At 41.7% G+C, this 20,625-nt stretch overlaps 1 protein-coding gene across 4 annotated transcripts in view; it reads left to right on the plus strand.

Moving 5' to 3' along the window:
- The window catches only part of golm2 (golgi membrane protein 2), a 94,476-nt gene that overhangs the window by 73,139 nt on the left and 712 nt on the right, over positions 1-20,625 (plus strand). For 2 of the 4 annotated variants that reach the window (XM_034191686.1, XM_034191679.1), the window contains exon 9: positions 13,679-14,439. The exons of 1 other annotated variant lie outside the window; for it this stretch is intronic. In XM_034191686.1, coding sequence (XP_034047577.1) covers positions 13,679-14,049 — 371 coding nt within the window. In that variant the 3' untranslated portion in view covers positions 14,050-14,439. Of the gene's footprint in view, positions 1-13,678; positions 14,440-20,625 lie in introns of those variants that run through there. One more of the 4 variants, XM_034191695.1, reaches the window with a different exon arrangement.

Below are 20,625 nucleotides of genomic sequence, written 5' to 3' on the forward strand. Positions count from 1 at the left end.
CAAATCCCACCCCTGCTACATTTCTCCATGTGAAGTGGAGTTGCATCAGGAAGGGCATCCGGCGTAAAACCTGTGCCAATTCAACATCCAGATCCACCTTGGATTTGCTGTGGCGACCCTGAGTGCAAACAAGGTAGTAGCCGAAGGGAGTTACTTTTACTTTTATCACTGAATATGCATTTTGCAGGGTGAACACATTTTGCTTAAACTGGGAAGATTAAAGTCACATTTGCCTTTTTTTTTTTTTTTTTTTTTTTTTAAACAAATACTCCATTCCCACTGAGTGATTGGTAGATTCAGTGCCATGAAAATTCAGTAAGGTATATCTTCTATTATACATTCCAAATCTAAGATGAAACTCTACTAGTGTATACTAAGGTACATATAAATATCTAAACAAAAAAAAAAAGCCACTTAGGTGCCTGGTCTTGAGAACAAGGGATGGTAGGTTGAAAAGCTTTTTTATCCCATGTCATTTACCAATGACTCATTGATAGAAAATATAAACCTATCTGCTTCCAATTTCATTTTGACAAACTACAGCAACACAAGAAAAATTTGCAGTGTTTCAATGTTTTAAATTTACAAGCATTTACTAATTCTCCACTTTGACATAAGTTAATAGACTGCCAGTGCTCATTTATATTTGCATCTCAAGTTCCATCATCATCGTCAATACCTTAAAGTGGATATGACACTTAAAGACAACATAGTCTTATTACATGTAACAAAGGTTATATAATTCGATCACCCTAAGCGTTTTTGGGAAAATGGATGCGGTTCTCCCATTATATACATCATTTGAACGTCCCGCCACTGAAAAATGTGCACGCCCCGTGACCAGCTTCCCGCTGAGCACCAAACCTGAAATACGTCACTGCGTGTAGACCGTATTGGCTTGTGCGCCTGGCGACCGTTGTTTCCACTTTTTTAGCGGCAGAAACTTTGATTAAACACAGCTCTCTGGGACTTGTTTGTCGATATGTCTGACCAGTGTGTCGCAGCATATTGCACAAACACAAGGGCGAAAGGTTTTAGCCTTTTCAAGTCCAGATCGAAAACCGCGGTGTTGTGTGATGCACGAAATGTCAGGCTGCCGCTTGCTCTGCTCGTACACCCGCATTTGCTCCCGACAGCAGACACTTTCCTCTACCGTCTCCATCTTCTCACAGGAACACCTAAAATGTCAACCCCAAATATGTTCATAATAATCTTGAAATGGTCAGTGCAATACGCAGTAAACGCGGCGGCTTGTTCACTATTGTTTTCGGCGATCTTTTGCGAAATTTTTGCCTTTTATTTCCTATTCTTTCGTGAAAATGACGTAACTAAACACGGATGAATGCAATGCCAGGCACTCAAACGGCAAAAACCCGAAGGTAATGACGGTGGTCCGCAAGTAGTAGCTACACTATCGCGGCTCCGGAGAAATAACAAATGCAGTAAACAGACGCTAGAATCGAAAATGCTATAATTATAGTATCATAAACAGCAGCAACAAAAATCAAAGCCTCCCTTACCATTCCGTATTCTGCAGCCTTTCAAAATCCATCGGAATTGGCACTCCACTTGCCTCTGCTTCGGCTCCGCCATAAACACCGTCGGCATTATTTTCGCTGTCAGAATGCTCCTGGTTTGAATGTTCATCCCAAAGATACTGCTGCAGTCTGTAGGGTCTAATCACTGCTGCGACATCCTCAGGATCAGAGTCAGAAATAATCCACACTTGAAGAGGAGTCAGAAAAGTTCTTGATCTCGTCACTGTCCATGCTGAGGTCCATCTGTTCCTGTGGTCAGTCTAATAGACAAAGACGGGACTCTACATTCTGTGACGTCATGGCATCACGTGACCGCTGATGGAACGCTACCAGTGCGCTTTCCAAGAAACACACTTTTGAGAAGCTGTACAAACTTTATTTCTCAGTGATAATGATTAAAACCACTTTCAACTTACTATACTGTATGTATATTTTGTTATTTATATCAGTTTTACCTAATTTTTTAGGTGTCATATCCACTTTAAGGGCCAGAGGTAGGAAGAAGCAGAAGGGGCACACAAGGAGTGCAACGCCTGCACCTTACATGTTTAATACCGGTTCATGCAAATGAATTCTTTGACTCATTTAATCTTTTACTAACATATAAACCTTCCATCATTCATATTACTTCCAAACTGTTTGACTTAAACAGTTGTGATCTTGAGATTCATTAAAATTCAAGGTCACCGAAGGACAAAGATCATGTGACTAATGGAAAGGTAATATGTGACTTCATTTTTGTGTTTAAATAGTAAAGATGGGTGTTTCAACTAATCCTTCAAAGTAGCCATTCTAAATTTCCCTTATGTATAGTTGCAGACATGCACCTTGGCTAAAAGCTGTCAAACTGAATTTTCCCTCACTGCATATATGTTTTATCAAACAAAATGTATTAAGTAAATTAGAACCTTCACTTTATTTCCACATAGTGTTTTTTTTTTTTTTTTTAAAGAGTTGTTGCAAAATAGATTTTTCAGTTTTATTTTTTCGGTGAGTCAAGGGTTTATGTAAGAGGTGCATGCAAAAGTGTCCAAGCTTTGGCCTTGAAAAATACAATTATTCACCTGGGTGTCTGAAATTGTAATTCCCTTCAGAGTACGCTTTTTAGGACTGCACACACTTCTCCCAGTGGTTCTGCCATTGTTGGAAGCATTTCTGGAAGGCCTCTTTCGGAATGGTGTCCAGCTAGGCTGTCACATTCCACATTATATCTTCTCATGACTCGAGTCCCTTTTAGTGTTGTTTTGATCTTTGGGAACAGCCAAAAGTCACATGCAGTCATGTCAGGAGAGTAGGGACCCTAACATTCACAAGAGTGTTGTGTTTAGGGATGGGTATTGATAAGATTTTATCTATCGATTCCGCTTATCGATCCGATTCTTTATCGATTCCCTTACCGATATCCCTTGTGAATTTTCTGTGTACTAAAAGTAGGCTTTACAGGTTTTCTATGTCAACAACATTTTAAATTGGTCACTAGATTCTTGATCTCTGGACATAAATAAAATCTGTAGTTTTTCGTCAAAACCATTTCCTTTCAGACATTTTGGCTGAGCTCAGCCGGCTGCTGCATGTCAGCGCAGGATGTCTCATTTTGGGAGGGAAAAACATTTTGATCAATTGCAGTTTGTTTGCATTACAACATTTGGAAACAGGTGTCATTTGATTTAAATGGTGTTTCACTTTAAATTTATTAATTCCGACTGGACTATCGTTCTAACTTGACGCGTCAGAGAGCCGCGCAGCTTTTGGAGCTGTGTGAACAGAACGGAGGAGTGACTCACGATTGACATTCAGGGATGAAGGTGGTGAAAAACAAAAAAAGCTGAAACCCAGAATTACCCCCCAACACCACCCGCACGGAAATGTTTGAATTCCAGAAGCTCTGAAATCCAATCTGGGCCTATTCCAGACAATAAACTACATTGAGTGCAGCATCCATTTAGGTGAGAAAAAACCCCCAAATTTCCTTATTCAAATTCATTCCAGTAGTATTCTGCTGTTATTAGGATGCAGCAGTTTTCTAGCTTGGCAGATAGTTCTGGAGGAAATCACTGAAGAAATTAACTAACTGAAAATATGGTTTGACAGAAACAAATTGTCATTAAACTTAAATAAAACAGGGATGAAGTGGAGGTGTGAGAGTCACCAGGTGTTCACAGGAAACACTTATATATTTCTTCTTCTTCTTTGTCTTTCAGCTGTTCCCGTTAGGGATCTCACCCTGTCCTCTGTATCTTCCTATGTCACACCAACCACCTGCATGTCCTCCCTCAGCACATCCATAAACCTCCTCTTTGGCCTCCCTCTTCTCCTCCTGCCTGGTTGCTCCATCCTCAGCATCCTTCTCCCTATATACTCTGGGTCCCTCCTCTACACATGCCCAAACCATCTCAGTCTCGCCTCTCTGACTTTGTCTCCAAACCGTCCCACCTGAGCTGTCCCTCTATGTTCATTCCTAATCTTGTCCATTCTTGTCACTCCCAAAGAGAATTTCAACATCTTCGCTCTGCCACCTCCAGCTCTGCCTCCTGTCTTTTTGTTAGTGCCACCGTCACTAAACCGTACAACATAGCTGGTCTCACTACTGTTTTGTAAACTTTCCCCTTCACTCTTGCTGATATTCTTCGGTCACAAATCACTCCTGCCACCTTTCTCCACCCACTCCACCCTGTCTGCACTCTCTTCTTCACCTCTTTACCACACTCTCCATTACTTTGAACAGTTGACCCCAAATATTTAAACTCATCTACTTTCACCACTTCTACTCCTTGTAACCCCACTATTCCACTGGGCTCCCTCCCATTCACACACATGTACTCAGTCTTGCTTCTACTGACTTTCATTCCCCTTCTCTCCAAAGCATATCTCCACCTATCCAGACTAGACTCAACTTGCTCTCTACTCTCACTACAGATCACAATGTCGTCTGCAAACATCATAGTCCATGGAGACTCCTGTCTGATCTCATCTGTCAACCTGTCCATCACCACTGCAAACAAGAAAGGACTCAGAGCTGATCCTTGGTGTAATCCCACCTCCACCATGAATGAGTCTGTCATTCCGACTGCACATCTCACCTCTGTCACACTATTCTTGTACATGTCCTGCACTACCCTAACATACTTGTCTGCTACTCCAGACTTCCTCATACAATACCACAGCTCTTCTCTTGGCACCCTATCATAAGCTTTTTTCTAAGTCCATAAACACACAATGTAACTCTTTCTGGCCTTCTCTGTACTTCTCCAACAGTATTCTCAGAGCAAACATTGCATCTGTAGTGCTCTTTCTCTGCATGAAACCATATTGCTGCTCACAGATCTTCACCTGTTTTCTAAGCCTAGCTTCTACTACTTTTTCCCATAACTTCATGCTGTGGCTGATCATCTTTATGCCTCTGCAGTTACTGCAGCTCTGCACATCACCCTTGTTCTTGAAAATAGGAACCAGCACACTTCATCTCCACTCCTCAGGCATCCTCTCACTTTCCAAGATTTTATTAAACAATATGGTTAGAAACTCTACTGCCATCCCTCCTAGACATTTCCATGCCTCCACTGGAATGTCATCTGGACCAACTGCCTTTCCACTCTTCATCCTCTTCATAGCAGCCCTCACTGCTTCCTTACTAATCTCTTGTACTTCCTGATTTACTCTCACCACATCATCCAGCCTTTTCTCTCGCTCATTTTCTTTATTCATCAGCTCTTCAAAATATTCCCTCCACCTTCTCAGCACACACTTGTCAGCACATTACCATGTGCATCTTTTACCACCCTAACCCGCTGCACATCCTTTCCAGCTCTGTCCCTTTGTCTGGCCAATCGGTACAAGTCCTTTTCTCCTTCCTTACTATTCAACTCTTGTACAATTTGCAATATGCCTTTTCCTTCGCTTTTGCCACTTCTCTTATCACCTTACGCCGCATCTCCTTGTACTTCTGTCTACTTTCTTCATCTCTCTGACTATCCCACAACTTTTTCGCCAACCTCTTTCTCCTTATGCTTTTCTGGACCTCTTCATTCTACCACCAAGTCTCTTTGTCTTCCTTCCACTGTCCAGATGTCATACCCAGTACTGTCCTAGCTGACTCCCTTACCACATCTGCAGTACTTTTCCAGTTGTCCAGAATTGCTTCCCCTCCAACCAGTGCTTCTCTCACTTGCTCGCTAAATTTCACACAACAGTCTTCCTCCTTCAGCTTCCACCATCTTATCCTTTGTTGAGCTCTCACTCTCTTCTTCTTTACCTCTAAAGTCATCCTACAAACAACCATCCTATGCTGTCTAACGACACTCTCTCTTGCCACCACCTTACATGATTTCTTTTAGCTTGCATCTCCTGTAAAGAATGTAGTCCACCTGTGTGCACCTACCTCCACTCTTATGTTACCCTGTGCTCCTCCCTTTTCTTAAAGTAGGTATTCACCACAGCCATTTCCATCCTTTTTACAAAATCATCTACCATCTGTCATTCCCCATTCCTATCCTTGATACCATATCTACCCATTACTTCCTCATCACCTCTGTTCCCTTCACCAACATGCCCGTTGAAGTCCGCTCCTATCACCACTCTTTCATGCTTGGGCACACTCTCCACCACCTCATCTAACACACTCCAGAAATCTTCTTTCGCCTTCATCTCACAACCTACCTGTGGGGCATGTGCACTGATGATATTCATCATCAATTCTTCAATTTCCACCTTCAAACTCATCACCCTGTCAGACACTTACTTAACCTCCAACAGACTTTTAACATACTCTTCCTTTAAAATGACCCCAACACCATTTCTCTTCCTGTCCTCACCATGGTACAACAACTTGTACCCACCGCCGATGCTCCTGCTCTTACTTCCCTTCCACTTGGTCTCTTGCACACACAATATGTCTACCTTTCACCTTTCTCCTCTCCATCATATCAGCCAGCTCTCTCCCTTTACCAGTCATACTACCAACATTCAAAGTCCCCACTCTCATTTCCACCCTTCTAGTTTTCTTCTTCTCCCGCTGTTTGTGGAATCATTCTCCTCCTCTTCTTCGTCATCTTCGCCCAGCAGTAGCCCAATTTCCACCGGCACCCTGTTGGGTAACAGCACCGGTGGCGGACGTTGTTAACCCGGGCCGCGACCGATTCGGTATGGAAATTCGATTCTTAGTCTGCATAGTTGGGTTGGCTTGTTTTACGCCGGATGCCCTTCCTGACGCGACCCTCCTCATTTATCTGGGCTTGGGACCGGCACTCAGAATGTACTGGCTGCACACACCATGTGGCTGAGTTAAACACTTATATATTTCTATATTTTATTTATGTTCATTGTTAGATGGTTTTATCTTTTCTGTTGTTTTGTTTCATTAGGTTCTTTTTCTCTCTTTCTCTAAAATTGTATTGTAACATTTAGTCTATTATTATTGACTGTTATTGTCTATTATGTAGACTATTATTGTTGTTGCTATCATTATTAATATATGAATAAAAATAAATTAAAAAAATTACAATTTGACTCTTTTACGTCAACGAACGCTGAGCCATTAATTATACAGAAAACAAATCAACACGAATGTGCTGATGCGAACAGCTTAATGCTAACTTTAACATTGAAAACGCCATAGACATGCTAACGCGTTAGCATCTGTCCCATTTTTAAGTTATAAAATACATCTGTCAACTGTTTCAGAAGACCATAACAAGTCGGTTTAACAAAAAAATATTAATTACTCAAAGACATATGCTCTTCAGGGTTTTAGCGGGGAAAAATTAGGATAAAGCGAAATAAAACAATGAATCCACGAATCGTAGATCGAAGCACTGCTTCGATCTGTGAATCACTGCTTATTGGTTCAAGGTTCAAAGCAAAGCCGCGCTGCAGAAAAGTTGATTACAGACCCGCTGCAGGTCTGTAATCAATGTAGAGAAATTATCCTTTTCCTGACAAACACCCTCCAAAACAAGAGCCACTCTGAAGGACCGATAGGGGAATCGTTAAGCAAAAAGCTTATTGATGTCGGTGGATCGAATCATTTCTTAACGATACCCGAACGGAACCGGTTCTCGATATCCATCCCTAGTTGTGTTTGCCCTGTAAAGCCTGAATCAGCTGAGCGGAATGGGTGGGTGTATTGTCATGATGGAACTGCCAAGTTTTTACCTTCCACAGATCCGGTTGTAGACACTCTCCGCATGCCCAAGTCTTCTGTCATAATGGAATGTACTGAACCTGTGCTTATCCCCACCTTGTCTGCAAGTTCTTGGATGGTGACACAATGGTCATTAATGACCAAAGTCCTTATGCTGTCAATCACTTGGTCATTTCAGATTGCTTGTTGCATAGCCACCGTGCTATAAGACACGGAGAGATGACGCAAGTTGTTTTAAAGCACTTGGAGCTGCTGCACAAACCAGCAGAGTAGTGGTGTCCCTCATCCAGCACTGATATTTTGAAAATATGGGTACAAGGTTATGGGTTATTCTACCAAAGATTTTAGGGTACTATCTCACTGGGCTTCAACAGCTTTCGAATGGCAGTTGAGAGGGATTTAACACGACATTCTCTGGGTGGTGCCATCCTCTTGCATGAGCTGTAGGATATCTCTCCCATGTCATCTAAATTTTGAATGGTTTGAAGTTGTTGACATGACAGATATACTCCTAGAGCCATTGCAGTTATCGGGAAGCCCTCTGAATGAGGTGACTCATAATGTGTGAGAATCCTGAGAGAATTTTGTGAGGGGTTGACCACAGATGAAACTACTCTGTGAGTGATTGGAGACAAAAATGAGTATCTGATTTTACTCATGGGAGTCATGCACAAGCTGCCCTGGGAGCACACCCAAATAGCGGAGGTGATCGAAGAGGGACTGCATTTCTGGAAGACACAGAGAGTCTGGCAGCGCTGCTCAACTGCTAACCCCTGTGCACATATGGTCAGTCGTTTTCCTAAATCAGGACATCAGTGGGGAAAAAGTTTGATGCTGGTGACCGTGAGCTGTGTGCACACATGGTCAGTCCACACACACGGAGGTAGACTTCCGCACAGCGACAGATACTCATCATTCCCAAGGACCAAGGAGAACATCTGTCCACAAGGGGGATATCACGTGCCATCTGTGATATCTTGCAATCTTAGAAACATGGTGTCTAACCAGATCCTTACTCTGGATGGCATTACCCTGACCTCTAGTAATACTGTGAGAAATCTTGGAGTCATTTTTGATCAGGATATGTCATTCAAAGCGCATATTAAACAAATATGTAGGACTGCTTTTTTGCATTTACGCAATATCTCTAAAATCAGAAAGGTCTTGTCTCAGAGTGATGCTGAAAAACTAATTCATGCATTTATTTCCTCTAGGCTGGACTATTGTAATTCATTATTATCAGGTTGTCCTAAAAGTTCCCTAAAAAGCCTTCAGTTAATTCAAAATGCTGCAGCTAGAGTACTGACGGGGACTAGAAGGAGAGAGCATATCTCACCCATATTGGCCTCTCTTCATTGGCTTCCTGTTAATTCTAGAATAGAATTTAAAATTCTTCTTCTTACTTATAAGGTTTTGAATAATCAGGTCCCATCTTATCTTAGGGACCTCGTAGTACCATATCACCCCAATAGAGCGCTTCGCTCTCAGACTGCAGGCTTACTTGTAGTTCCTAGGGTTTGTAAGAGTAGAATGGGAGGCAGAGCCTTCAGCTTTCAGGCTCCTCTCCTGTGGAACCAGCTCCCAATTCAGATCAGGGAGACAGACACCCTCTCTACTTTTAAGATGAAGCTTAAAACTTTCCTTTTTGCTAAAGCTTATAGTTAGGGCTGGATCAGGTGACCCTGAACCATTCCTTAGTTATGCTGCTATAGACGTAGACTGCTGGGGGGTTCCCATGATGCACTGTTTCTTTCTCTTTTTGCTCTGTATGCACCACTCTGCATTTAATCATTAGTGATCGATCTCTGCTCCCCTCCACAGCATGTCTTTTTCCTGGTTCTCTCCCTCAGCCCCAACCAGTCCCAGCAGAAGACTGCCCCTCCCTGAGCCTGGTTCTGCTGGAGGTTTCTTCCTGTTAAAAGGGAGTTTTTCCTTCCCACTGTAGCCAAGTGCTTGCTCACAGGGGGTCGTTTTGACCGTTGGGGTTTTACATAATTATTGTATGGCCTTGCCTTACAATATAAAGTGCCTTGGGGCAACTGTTTGTTGTGATTTGGCGCTATATAAAAAAATTGATTGATTGATTGATCTGTGTGTGACTGCGCCAGCCTGGGCCTCTTTAATGGCGTGGACCGCTGGCCATTACATATTTCATCCTGTGGCTGACGAGCGTGCACCACCCATGTGCGACAACACATTTTATTGTTAAATTAATTACATTTTATTATTATCTTCAGGGCTGTTCCTTACAGGATGCAGTCAGAAGAATAGGGCAGCACAGTCTTGTTTGAACCCTGCATGATATCGTGGGATTTGACCACTTATGGGGACAGTCGCTCCCGTTGTGCAGTATATCCACAGCATAACTTAACACGGAAAAATGGTGTACTGTTTTGTTTTCCGCTGCAATCACCTAAGCAGTTACGAAAAGTGTTTTTTTCAGTTCCCAGGGGAGAAGGGAATACGAGGAAAATGGGAGACATCACGTCAGTAAGTGTTAGCCTACACAGCTAACCAGAGTAGCTACGTTCTCTTGGCTGCAAAACCGCCCCGACATGGTTGTGCTCCAGGTCATAAACAAACTGCAACACTGCTTTCCCACCACATCATCACTTTTCCTTTGCATTTTCACTTTGAGTGTAATTTGCCCAAAAACTCAGAGAAAGTGCCCTGTTTTTGTCCCCAGAAGTAGAAAAATGATGTCATATGTGTCATATTTTACCCCTTTAGTGCCTGCCCTCAAACAAGACTGCGCTGCCCAGTTTCCACGTCTATTCACCTGGACAATACCAACTGAGCACTTTGTGCGCAACATGTCATTTGTACCACTTCAGTGAGATACAAACTGCCAATTTGTCACTCATTCACATGTTTGGTGGCTAATTTACATCTCCATCTATTCTCCTACAGTCGTGCCCAGTGAGATACTAGCCTTGCATTGGTGCTTTGATAATACCGTAACCTCGTATGGACCTCTAGTGTGTGTGTGTGTGTAACTGTGAGACTCATTGATTGATGGCCCCTTAAATCTTCCTTGGAAATACAATATGCAGCCACAGATACATTTTAGCTTTGTGGAAAAGTCTTGTTATAACCACAGAGGTTAGCACACAGACTGTACAGTGTACCATTGTGTGCATGCCCAGAAATTCTGGTGTCATGGTGCCATGGTTAGAATTTGGATGGCAGTTGGGGACCATTGTTAATAAAATCATTTCAGAGGTGCTCATAATGGAATATGCAGTAAAATCACAATTTGTTTCTGGTGTAATTGGCACATTGTGTATTTTCTGTTTGCAAATTTAAAAATCCCTTTTCAAGTAATGTGAATAATCAGAAATTAGCAATACATTATCACTTTCCTCTGTTCAGCAAGGAGCATATACACTCTTGGACATACACACTCCATGCTGACTGTTGCCTTAAAGTATTACATAAAAAATATTATGTGGATGCACATTCCTAAACCGTCCAGCAGGTGCCAGCATTCAGCAGGTGGCAGCACAGCATGTAATTTTTCCTTTTCATGCAGACACCAAAACAGTAATGGATACAGGTGTTTCAAATGTTTCAGAACAGTGTTTTAAGTTTTCCATGACCAGTTTGTAGGACTGATGAAAGATTTTATTTTACCCATTTATCTGTTGTACTCGTCGTTTAATTTTTACTTCCCTTTTCCATTGTGTATTTTCTTCCATCTATAGTGATGTTGTACGCACTATGTTTCTCCCCACACTTGTTAACTCCCATGAAGATGGACACCGGTCCAGCAGATGGCACGCTGATGGGACTTTGTGGGCTAAACAAAGCTGTTTTTTGTTTGATCACAGTGGTTCCCAACCCTGGTCCTCGGGCAGTCTAATGTGCACATTTTCCATCTGGCCTTGTTCTGCCACAAGCTGATGAGCTCATTCAGGTGTCTGTTAGCTGTTGATTGGCTGAGCACACTTGAATGAGATCACCAACTTGTGGCAGACAAGGAAAATGGTAAAACATGCAGGTTCTGGGGGCCAGAGGACCAGGGTTGGGAACTACTGAATTCTCCTGCATCGTTGTTAACCTGATATCAAATCAGTTGGTCCTCATTATGTGCCCTTTTAAAATGGACACTTACAACATTGTAGCATTCATTATTCTCCAAATTATTGTCTACACAGGCTGGCTGGGATGGACTAAAGCCCTGGTCCCATGGAATAATGAAGGATGAATAATGAGCCACGTAGCATGTTTTTTTTTTTTTTTTTTTTTTGTACGAGTCCAGTTATTCAACAATCGTGGGAAAATAGTGGCTCTTGGGCTCTTAGATGCAGAATATTCGGCTAACGAGGCTCATCTCTGAGCATGGCGCTAATTTCAAGAAGTTCAAAATTTAGCAACAGCATGGAGCAGTTTGTGTACAGGGTACTGCGAGGACAAACGAGGATTTTAGAGGCATGTTTGTGGTGAGGGCGAGACTGTTAACCCATTTTCCGAGCACCTGGCAGCTACGAGGACAGGACAGGCTCAGCCCTCTTGCGCACTACAATCCCACCTGCTTTGTGCGCTGGATGCTGTATATAAAATAATTATTTTGTAGCGGATTAATCATTTTCTGTCAGAGCTTGGATGTTGAAAACACCTCTAATTGCTTCTGGAATCACAGAGGACATTTGGAGCCTCTCTCTCTCTCTCTCTCTCTCTCTCTCTCTCTCTCTCTCTCTCTCTCTCTCTCTCTCTCTCTCTCTCTCTCTCTCTCTCTCTCTCTCTCTCTCTCTCTCATGCGCTGAGGTGGAGAACGTATTTGGAACAGCTTAAAAGGTAAGTATTTTTAATGTTTTTATTGTAATAGCTTGTTAAAACAGTTTCATGTTCATTCTTTCTTATAAGCAGCTGTAAAAGTATGTTTATGACGAGGCACACTCTGAGTGCGCTGACGCAATGACTCATGCTCAAGATGAGCGTTACGCAGAACACAAGCTCGTTAGAGAGTGATTTTGCAGTCAATAACGGACGAACACAAAGTTAAAAGTTGGATCACGGTGACTGTAAGCCACGGAAGAAATAAAGCCAGCGAGAAGAAGCGCAGAGGTGACTGTCCAGGAACCCATGGTTCTGGCTGGTCTGGTGTATTTAATGACTCTGGAACACAGGTGAACAGCAGCCTGGCGCACAGATATGCACACTGGCCGTACTGTACTGGCGTGTCTATTTTTGGACTGTTTAAAAAAAAATGTGACATCTTGAATGTATGCTGTGAATTGAAAACCCACACTTTAAAGGGACCAAGTATGGGAGGGCTGGAGGTTAGGACCAAATCCATACCTAAATGTGCACCAACGTCGCGCTACATGGATCATATATGGCTTGACTTGGATCATATACGGCGACACGAGCCATTCGAGGCTGGATGGGGCTCAAATGACATGTCGGTCATGGCTCATTAGAGGCTGATACCTGGCACATGTGAGGTACAGAGAGGCACATAGAGGCGCCTTAGTAGCGGATACATTATAGCTTAAAACATGGCTCATTCTTCAAATAATTACTGACACCCGTGCGTGGCTCATTATTCATGGCTTATTACTCGGTGGGACCGAGGCTTAACCCACTCACACACTAGTCTACATTCTTTTTGTACAAGCCCTATGCTGTTAACAGCACTTGGAATAGTAAAACACTGGTAAAGCACAACATACATGTTCAAGTGATACCTTTTCATAATAATCATTAAAAAGATCGGCAAAAAGGTCAAAAGCAGTCATTTTGCTGTCCAGTATGGTTACATCACACTCCATTTGTTTGACCTTGACTCTTTGCCATGGTGTCTTGGGTTGTTCCCTTCCCCACCTTCAAAAACACTTGTTGAACTCTGGCAGCTTGTGTAACTCCATCTTCTTTGTCACCCTCTTCATACAATCACTTTGAATCACATGATGCAGTATTTCACCCATTCCTCCTTCTCTTCCTACAATTTACTTCACTTCTATCCCTTCCTGATGAGGCCCTTCTTTGCCTCCTGCAGGCCGGTTCTTTGACGAGAACGAGTCCCCAGTAGATCCGCAACACGGCTCTAAGCTGGCGGACTACAATGGGGATGATGGAAACGTAGGTGAGTATGAGGCCGACAAGCAGGCTGAGCTGGCCTACAATGAGGAAGAGGATGGTGATGGTGGGGAGGAAGACGTTCAAGGTGAGCCAGGCCGGGGACTGGACTTCATGTCCAGATGTGTATCCACCATTCCTCCCTTGCTCCCTACTTCCCTCACTCCCTCCATCCATCCCTGTGCTGCTGCCACCAACCTGCATTTATCCCAGCAGTTCCAACCATTAGAGTGGCTCACAGTACCCCGAGGTTTATCCTTGGATATATCTGAACTACACATCAGAGAATAATTACCAAAATGCCTGGTATCAAATCAGTTTTGGGCAGTTAATCGCCACATCTTGGATCACTATTTTCCCATGTATGCTAAAAGTGACCCAGGAACTTGCGGTTCTGTGAGTGTAATTTCAGTGTCCATGCAGAATTTTTATCTCCTGCCTTTGCTGCTCCTTCAGTATACCACCTGTCTCTGCCCACCAGACATCTGACCCACATCAACTCCAGTAGTTAAATATAGCACACTCTTTGTCAGTGTGTCTGTGTTCTTTTTAAAATAATGAAATGCATGTCTGTGATTTGTGTATGTTGTCCATTTCTGATTGTCTATTAGATTAGATTTAGTATTTGATTGGAGAACTACATGCAGTGTTTGGTGGACATAATCTTTATTTTCAACAACCGAAAAAATATGCTGATGAGTATAACTGATTTTTTTTAAGTCTTAAGATCAAGTGATTTGGTCTCTGATCGAAATCATAATGGCATTGTTCACTTATTGATAAACTATAAGGGCATAAATGCTATCTATACTTGATGCATACTAGTAAGGGCCCTGTCCCACTGGGGAGAGGATTAATTGCGCATGAATTGAGTATACAAATTGTGGGCGTTCATTGTCGTCCGCAACAAAAATGGCCAAATATGACAAATGTCCCAGTATGAATTATGGATATATTAATATATAGCGAATATATGATGAACAATCACGATTATATAACGCATGTAGTGATGAAACTGATCCGACACATTGAGATTATCACGGCAGTATTACAGGTGTATTATTAATGCATCGCTCACGGCATCTGCATTGCGGTCATAAAATAAGCGCACTTGCTCCTTTCGGCATCACTATTCACACCAACAATACAACCTCTGGAGCATTTGCTGGACTTGGACAAGTTGATCACAGAGTTGTTCATGTTGTCATGCGAGGGTTAACTGTTCATGAGTTTGTGGAGTGGGAGGGGGGAAGCCGCTGGGGTGTGAGACTTTTTTTTTGTTTGTTTTTTGAGAGTGTCACAGAAAACAGACTTCTGCGTGAGTTGTGGCTAAACAGCAACTCTTCCTTTTGTTGGTGTTAAATAAAAGTCCTGGATTGCAGCAGCTATGTCTTTGTGGTTTTTTTACAGCCGGACCTGCACTGACTGGCAGGTATGTCGCTTTCTGCCACATATAGTACTTTGGGTTTACGTGACGTGTTTGTTATGCATTCACAGATTGTCCGCAAATCAGCTGCAAAGAAGATGTAATAACGCTTTATTCATGGCCAATTTATATGCATTCGCTACAACATATTTTAGTTTGTGATGTGGACATGATAGGCACGATATATATCTGTTTTACACACTGTCCCAGTCCGCTGTCAAGCCGCAAATCCCCATCAGTTACAGATATCAGCGGTTAACGACAGATATACAGTGCATAGAGTGAGTATGTATTGTGTATGAATTGAGTATGTAAGGCAGATGTCATCCGCATCCAGATTTTTGAGCTACTCAAAAATCCTGGCTGCGGACATGCGTGCCTCTGCGAATGATCACGGACGTGTTCGGATGACGGCCGACTCATACAGGCATGTTACACGGATATTGCGGATGTTTGGCGAATATGGGCCAATTTTGGGAGCAAGCCATACGCAAATCCTCCTAAACGCTAGTGGGACAGGGCCCTAAGGGCTTCTTGCCAAAATTATACATCCTCTACAAAATTGCTAAGTCATTATTAAATTGTATTTTGGTGTATTGTTAATTTATTCCCAATATATAAAATAAAAACCATTATCCTGCTGCAGTAATCGAATGTTAACACACTGAGAAGTAGCTGCAAGTACAGTGCTGTTGTTCATCCATTCATGTAGTAAACATCTGGCCCGTATCCTTGGTGCATTTCAATGCCCTCTCAAAGAGCTCCTAACTTAGCCTAAAATATCCTGGCAAGGACTCCCAGTCTAAGAAACACCCAAGAGGTGTGTGAGAGCAAATCTGAGCAAGGACTGGACACAAACTCCTATCTTTGTGAGGAGGCAGAGTTGACCCCATTGCTAGGTATGACACAGTCCTCTAAGAGCTGTGATTGGCTGTCACAGAAAGGGGAGGAGAAATAAAAAACAAAACAAAACAAATGCTCTCACTCCTAGTTATCGCCAATCGGAGGTCACTAAAATTAACATTGAATCGGTGTGTAACTTTGCAAAAACAATGTCGGACTCTGTTGTTTTCTCTGGGCCCCTCCCCAATCAGACCGGGAGTGACATGTTTAGCCGCATGTTCTCCTTGAATTGCTGGCTGTCTGAGTGGTGTCCAAAAAATGAGGTGGGCTTCATTGATAATTGGCAAAGCTTCTGGGGAAAACCTGGTCTTGTTAGGAGAGACGGCATCCATCCCACTTTAGAGGGAGCAGCTCTCATTTCTAGAAATCTGGCCAATTTTTTGGGATCCTCCAAACTGTGACTGTCTAGCGTTGGGACCAGGAGGCAGAGCTGTGGTCTTATACACCTCTCTGCAGCTTCTCTCCCCCTGCCATCCCCTCGTTGCCCCATCCCCATAGAGACGGTGCCTGCTCCCAGACCACCAATAACTAGCAAAAATCTATTTAAGCATAAAAATTCAAAAAGAAAAATAATATAGCACCTTCAATTGCACCACAGACTAAAACAGTTAAATGTGGTCTATTAAACATTAGGTCTCTTTCTTCTAAGTCCCTGTTGGTAAATGATATAATAATTGATCAACGTATTGATTTATTCTGCCTAACAGAAACTTGGTTACAGCAGGATGAATATGTTAGTTTAAATGAGTCAACACCCCCGAGTCACACTAACTGTCAGAATGCTCGTAGCACGGGCCGGGGCGGAGGATTAGCAGCAATCTTCCATTCCAGCTTATTAATTAATCAAAAACCTAGACAGAGCTTTAATTCATTTGAAAGCTTGTATCTTAGTCTTGTCCATCCAAATTGGAAGTCCCAAAAACCAGTTTTATTTGTTATTATCTATCGTCCACCTGGTCGTTACTGTGAGTTTCTCTGTGAATTTTCAGACCTTTTGTCTGACTTAGTGCTTAGCTCAGATAAGATAATTATAGTGGGCGACTTTAACATCCACACAGATGCTGAGAATGACAGCCTCAACACTGCATTTAATCTATTATTAGACTCTATCGGCTTTGCTCAAAAAGTAAATGAGTCCACCCACCACTTTAATCATATTTTAGATCTTGTTCTGACTTATGGTATGGAAATAGAAGACTTAACAGTATTCCCTGAAAACTCCCTTTTGTCTGATCATTTTTTAATAACATTTACATTTACCCTGATGGACTACCCTGCAGTGGGGAATAAGTTTCATTACACTAGAAGTCTTTCAGAAAGCGCTGTAACTAGGTTTAAGGATATGATTCCTTCTTTATGTTCTCTAATGTCATATACCAACACAGAGCAGAGTAGCTACCTAAACTCTGTAAGGGAGTTAGAGTATCTTGTCAATAGTTTTACATCCTCATTGAAGACAACTTTGGATGCTGTAGCTCCTCTGAAAAAGAGAGCTTTAAATCAGAAGTGTCTGACTCCGTGGTATAACTCACAAACTCGTAGCTTAAAGCAGATAACCCGTAAGTTGGAGAGGAAATGGCGTCTCACTAATTTAGAAGATCTTCACTTAGCCTGGAAAAAGAGTTTGTTGCTCTATAAGAAAGCCCTTCGTGAAGCTAGGACATCTTTCTACTCATCACTAATTGAAGAAAATAAGAACAACCCCAGGTTTCTTTTCAGCACTGTAGCCAGGCTGACAAAGAGTCAGAGCTCTATTGAGCTGAGTATTCCATTAACTTTAACTAGTAATGACTTCATGACTTTCTTTGCTAACAAAATTTTGACTATTAGAGAAAAAATTACTCATAACCATCCCAAAGATGTATCGTTATCTTTGGCTGCTTTCAGTGATGCCGGTATTTGGTTAGACTCTTTCTCTCCGATTGTTCTGTCTGAGTTATTTTCATTAGTTACTTCATCCAAACCATCAACATGCTTATTAGACCCCATTCCTGCCAGGCTACTCAAGGAAGTCCTACCATTATTTAATGCTTCAATCTTAAATATGATCAATCTATCTTTGTTAGTTGGTTATGTACCACAGGCCTTTAAGGTGGCAGTAATTAAACCATTACTTAAAAAGCCATCACTTGACCCAGCTATCTTAGCTAATTATAGGCCAATCTCCAACCTTCCTTTTCTCTCAAAGATTCTTGAGAGGGTAGTTGTAAAACAGCTAACTGATCACCTGCAGAGGAATGGTCTATTTGAAGAGTTTCAGTCAGGTTTTAGAATTCATCATAGTACAGAAACAGCATTAGTGAAGGTTACAAATGATCTTCTTATGGCTTCGGACAGTGGACTTATCTCTGTGCTTGTTCTGTTGGACCTCAGTGCTGCTTTTGATACTGTTGACCATAAAATTTTATTACAGAGATTAGAGCATGTCATAGGTATTAAAGGCATTGCGCTGCGGTGGTTTGAATCATATTTGTCTAATAGATTACAGTTTGTTCATGTAAATGGGGAATCTTCTTCACAGACTAAAGTTAATTATGGAGTTCCACAAGGTTCTGTGCTAGGACCAATTTTATTCACTTTATACATGCTTCCCTTGGGCAGTATTATTAGACGGTATTGCTTAAATTTTCATTGTTATGCAGATGATACCCAGCTTTATCTATCCATGAAGCCAGAGGATACTCACCAACTAGCTAAACTGCAGGATTGTCTTACAGACATAAAGACATGGATGACCTCTAATTTCCTGCTTTTAAACTCAGATAAAACTGAAGTTATTGTACTTGGCCCCACAAATCTTAGAAGCATGGTGTCTAACCAGATCGTTACTCTGGATGGCATTTCCCTGATCTCTGGTAATACTGTGAGAAATCTTGGAGTTATTTTTGATCAGGATATGTCATTCAAAGCGCATATTAAACAAATATGTAGGACTGCCTTTTTGCATTTACGCAATATCTCTAAAATCAGAAAGGTCTTGTCTCAGAGTGATGCTGAAAAACTAATTCATGCATTTGTTTCCTCTAGGCTGGACTATTGTAATTCATTATTATCAGGTTGTCCTAAAAGTTCCCTAAAAAGCCTTCAGTTGGTTCAGAATGCTGCAGCTAGAGTACTGACGGGGACTAGCAGGAGAGAGCATATCTCACCCGTGTTGGCCTCCCTTCATTGGCTTCCTGTTAATGCTAGAATAGAATTTAAAATTCTTCTTCTTACTTATAAGGTTTTGAATAATCAGGTCCCATCTTATCTTAGGGACCTCATAGTACCATATTACCCCATTAGAGCGCTTCGCTCTCAGACTGCGGGCTTACTTGTAGTTCCTAGGGTTTGTAAGAGTAGAATGGGAGGCAGAGCCTTCAGCTTTCAGGCTCCTCTCCTGTGGAACCAGCTCCCAATTCAGATCAGGGAGACAGATACCCTCTCTACTTTTAAGATTAGGCTTAAAACTTTCCTTTTCGCTAAGGCTTATAGTTAGGGCTGGATCGGGTGACCCTGGACCATCCCTTGGTTATGTTGCTTTAGACGTAGACTGTGTTTCATAATTATTGTATGGCCTTGCCTTGCAATGTGGAGCGCCTTGGGGCAACTGTTTGTTGTGATTTGGCGCTATACAAGAAAAAAGTTGATTGATTGATAGTTATGAATGCACAGTAAATCATATAACCTGAACTGCATTAAGACGTAATTGTGAGGATAACTTAATGTCATGATGATGAAATTCAGATAAATTAAATGATGTTACACAGCTTGAAAATGTTCAAATGCATGTCATTCACATGCCGAATAGCTATAAAAGCATGACTGTGTGAATTTAGTAAGTTCATTGTAAGTAAATAATATAATTGTAAATATGTTAAAAATACATGGATGACACAACAAAGTGTAAACACTTATTTCCTTTGTCCATTTAAGAATCAAATAACAAAATAGAATTAATATTAAAAGAAAATAATATTAATAATAGCAATGATGATGATGATAATATTAACAGTGTGTATATGATAACAAGAACCTAAATGATTTCTAAATACATTAAGACAGTAAATGAACATATAAAATCATATGTAGATCAAGCCAGTAGGAGAATGTCTCTGCTTCCTCTGTTTTTCCACCATCTTGTCTGCTTAAGACACTCTTAGGTTTCTTAAAAGTCCTTCTCCCTACTCTTACCTGTTTGGCACCTTAGGAGCTCTCTTAAGGCCTCAGGTGCTTCGCAGACAACTTTCATCTTACCAAGGGAAAAGTCACTAGGAGCTATTTTTAGCCTCTGCTTTGTGGTTACGGGCATGGTACTTGAACTCATTGATTTGAAATTTGGCATTGCCTTGCAACTCCACTTTTTATTTATAGATGTGTTTTAAATCAGTGTTGTGATTTGCTTTGAAGCTGTATTTTTGGTTTGTCTGCCAGCTACTGCAGGACTCCAGACAATTTATTTGTAATATGTTTATTCTTATGATATTGAAGACTGGTTACAGCATTTGTGCCACTTTTTGATGCCATACTTAGTCTCACCTGTCTTCTTCCATCTCCAG

This window comes from Thalassophryne amazonica, chromosome 2 (assembly GCF_902500255.1).
Source record: "Thalassophryne amazonica chromosome 2, fThaAma1.1, whole genome shotgun sequence".
Classification (NCBI taxonomy): domain Eukaryota; kingdom Metazoa; phylum Chordata; class Actinopteri; order Batrachoidiformes; family Batrachoididae; genus Thalassophryne; species Thalassophryne amazonica.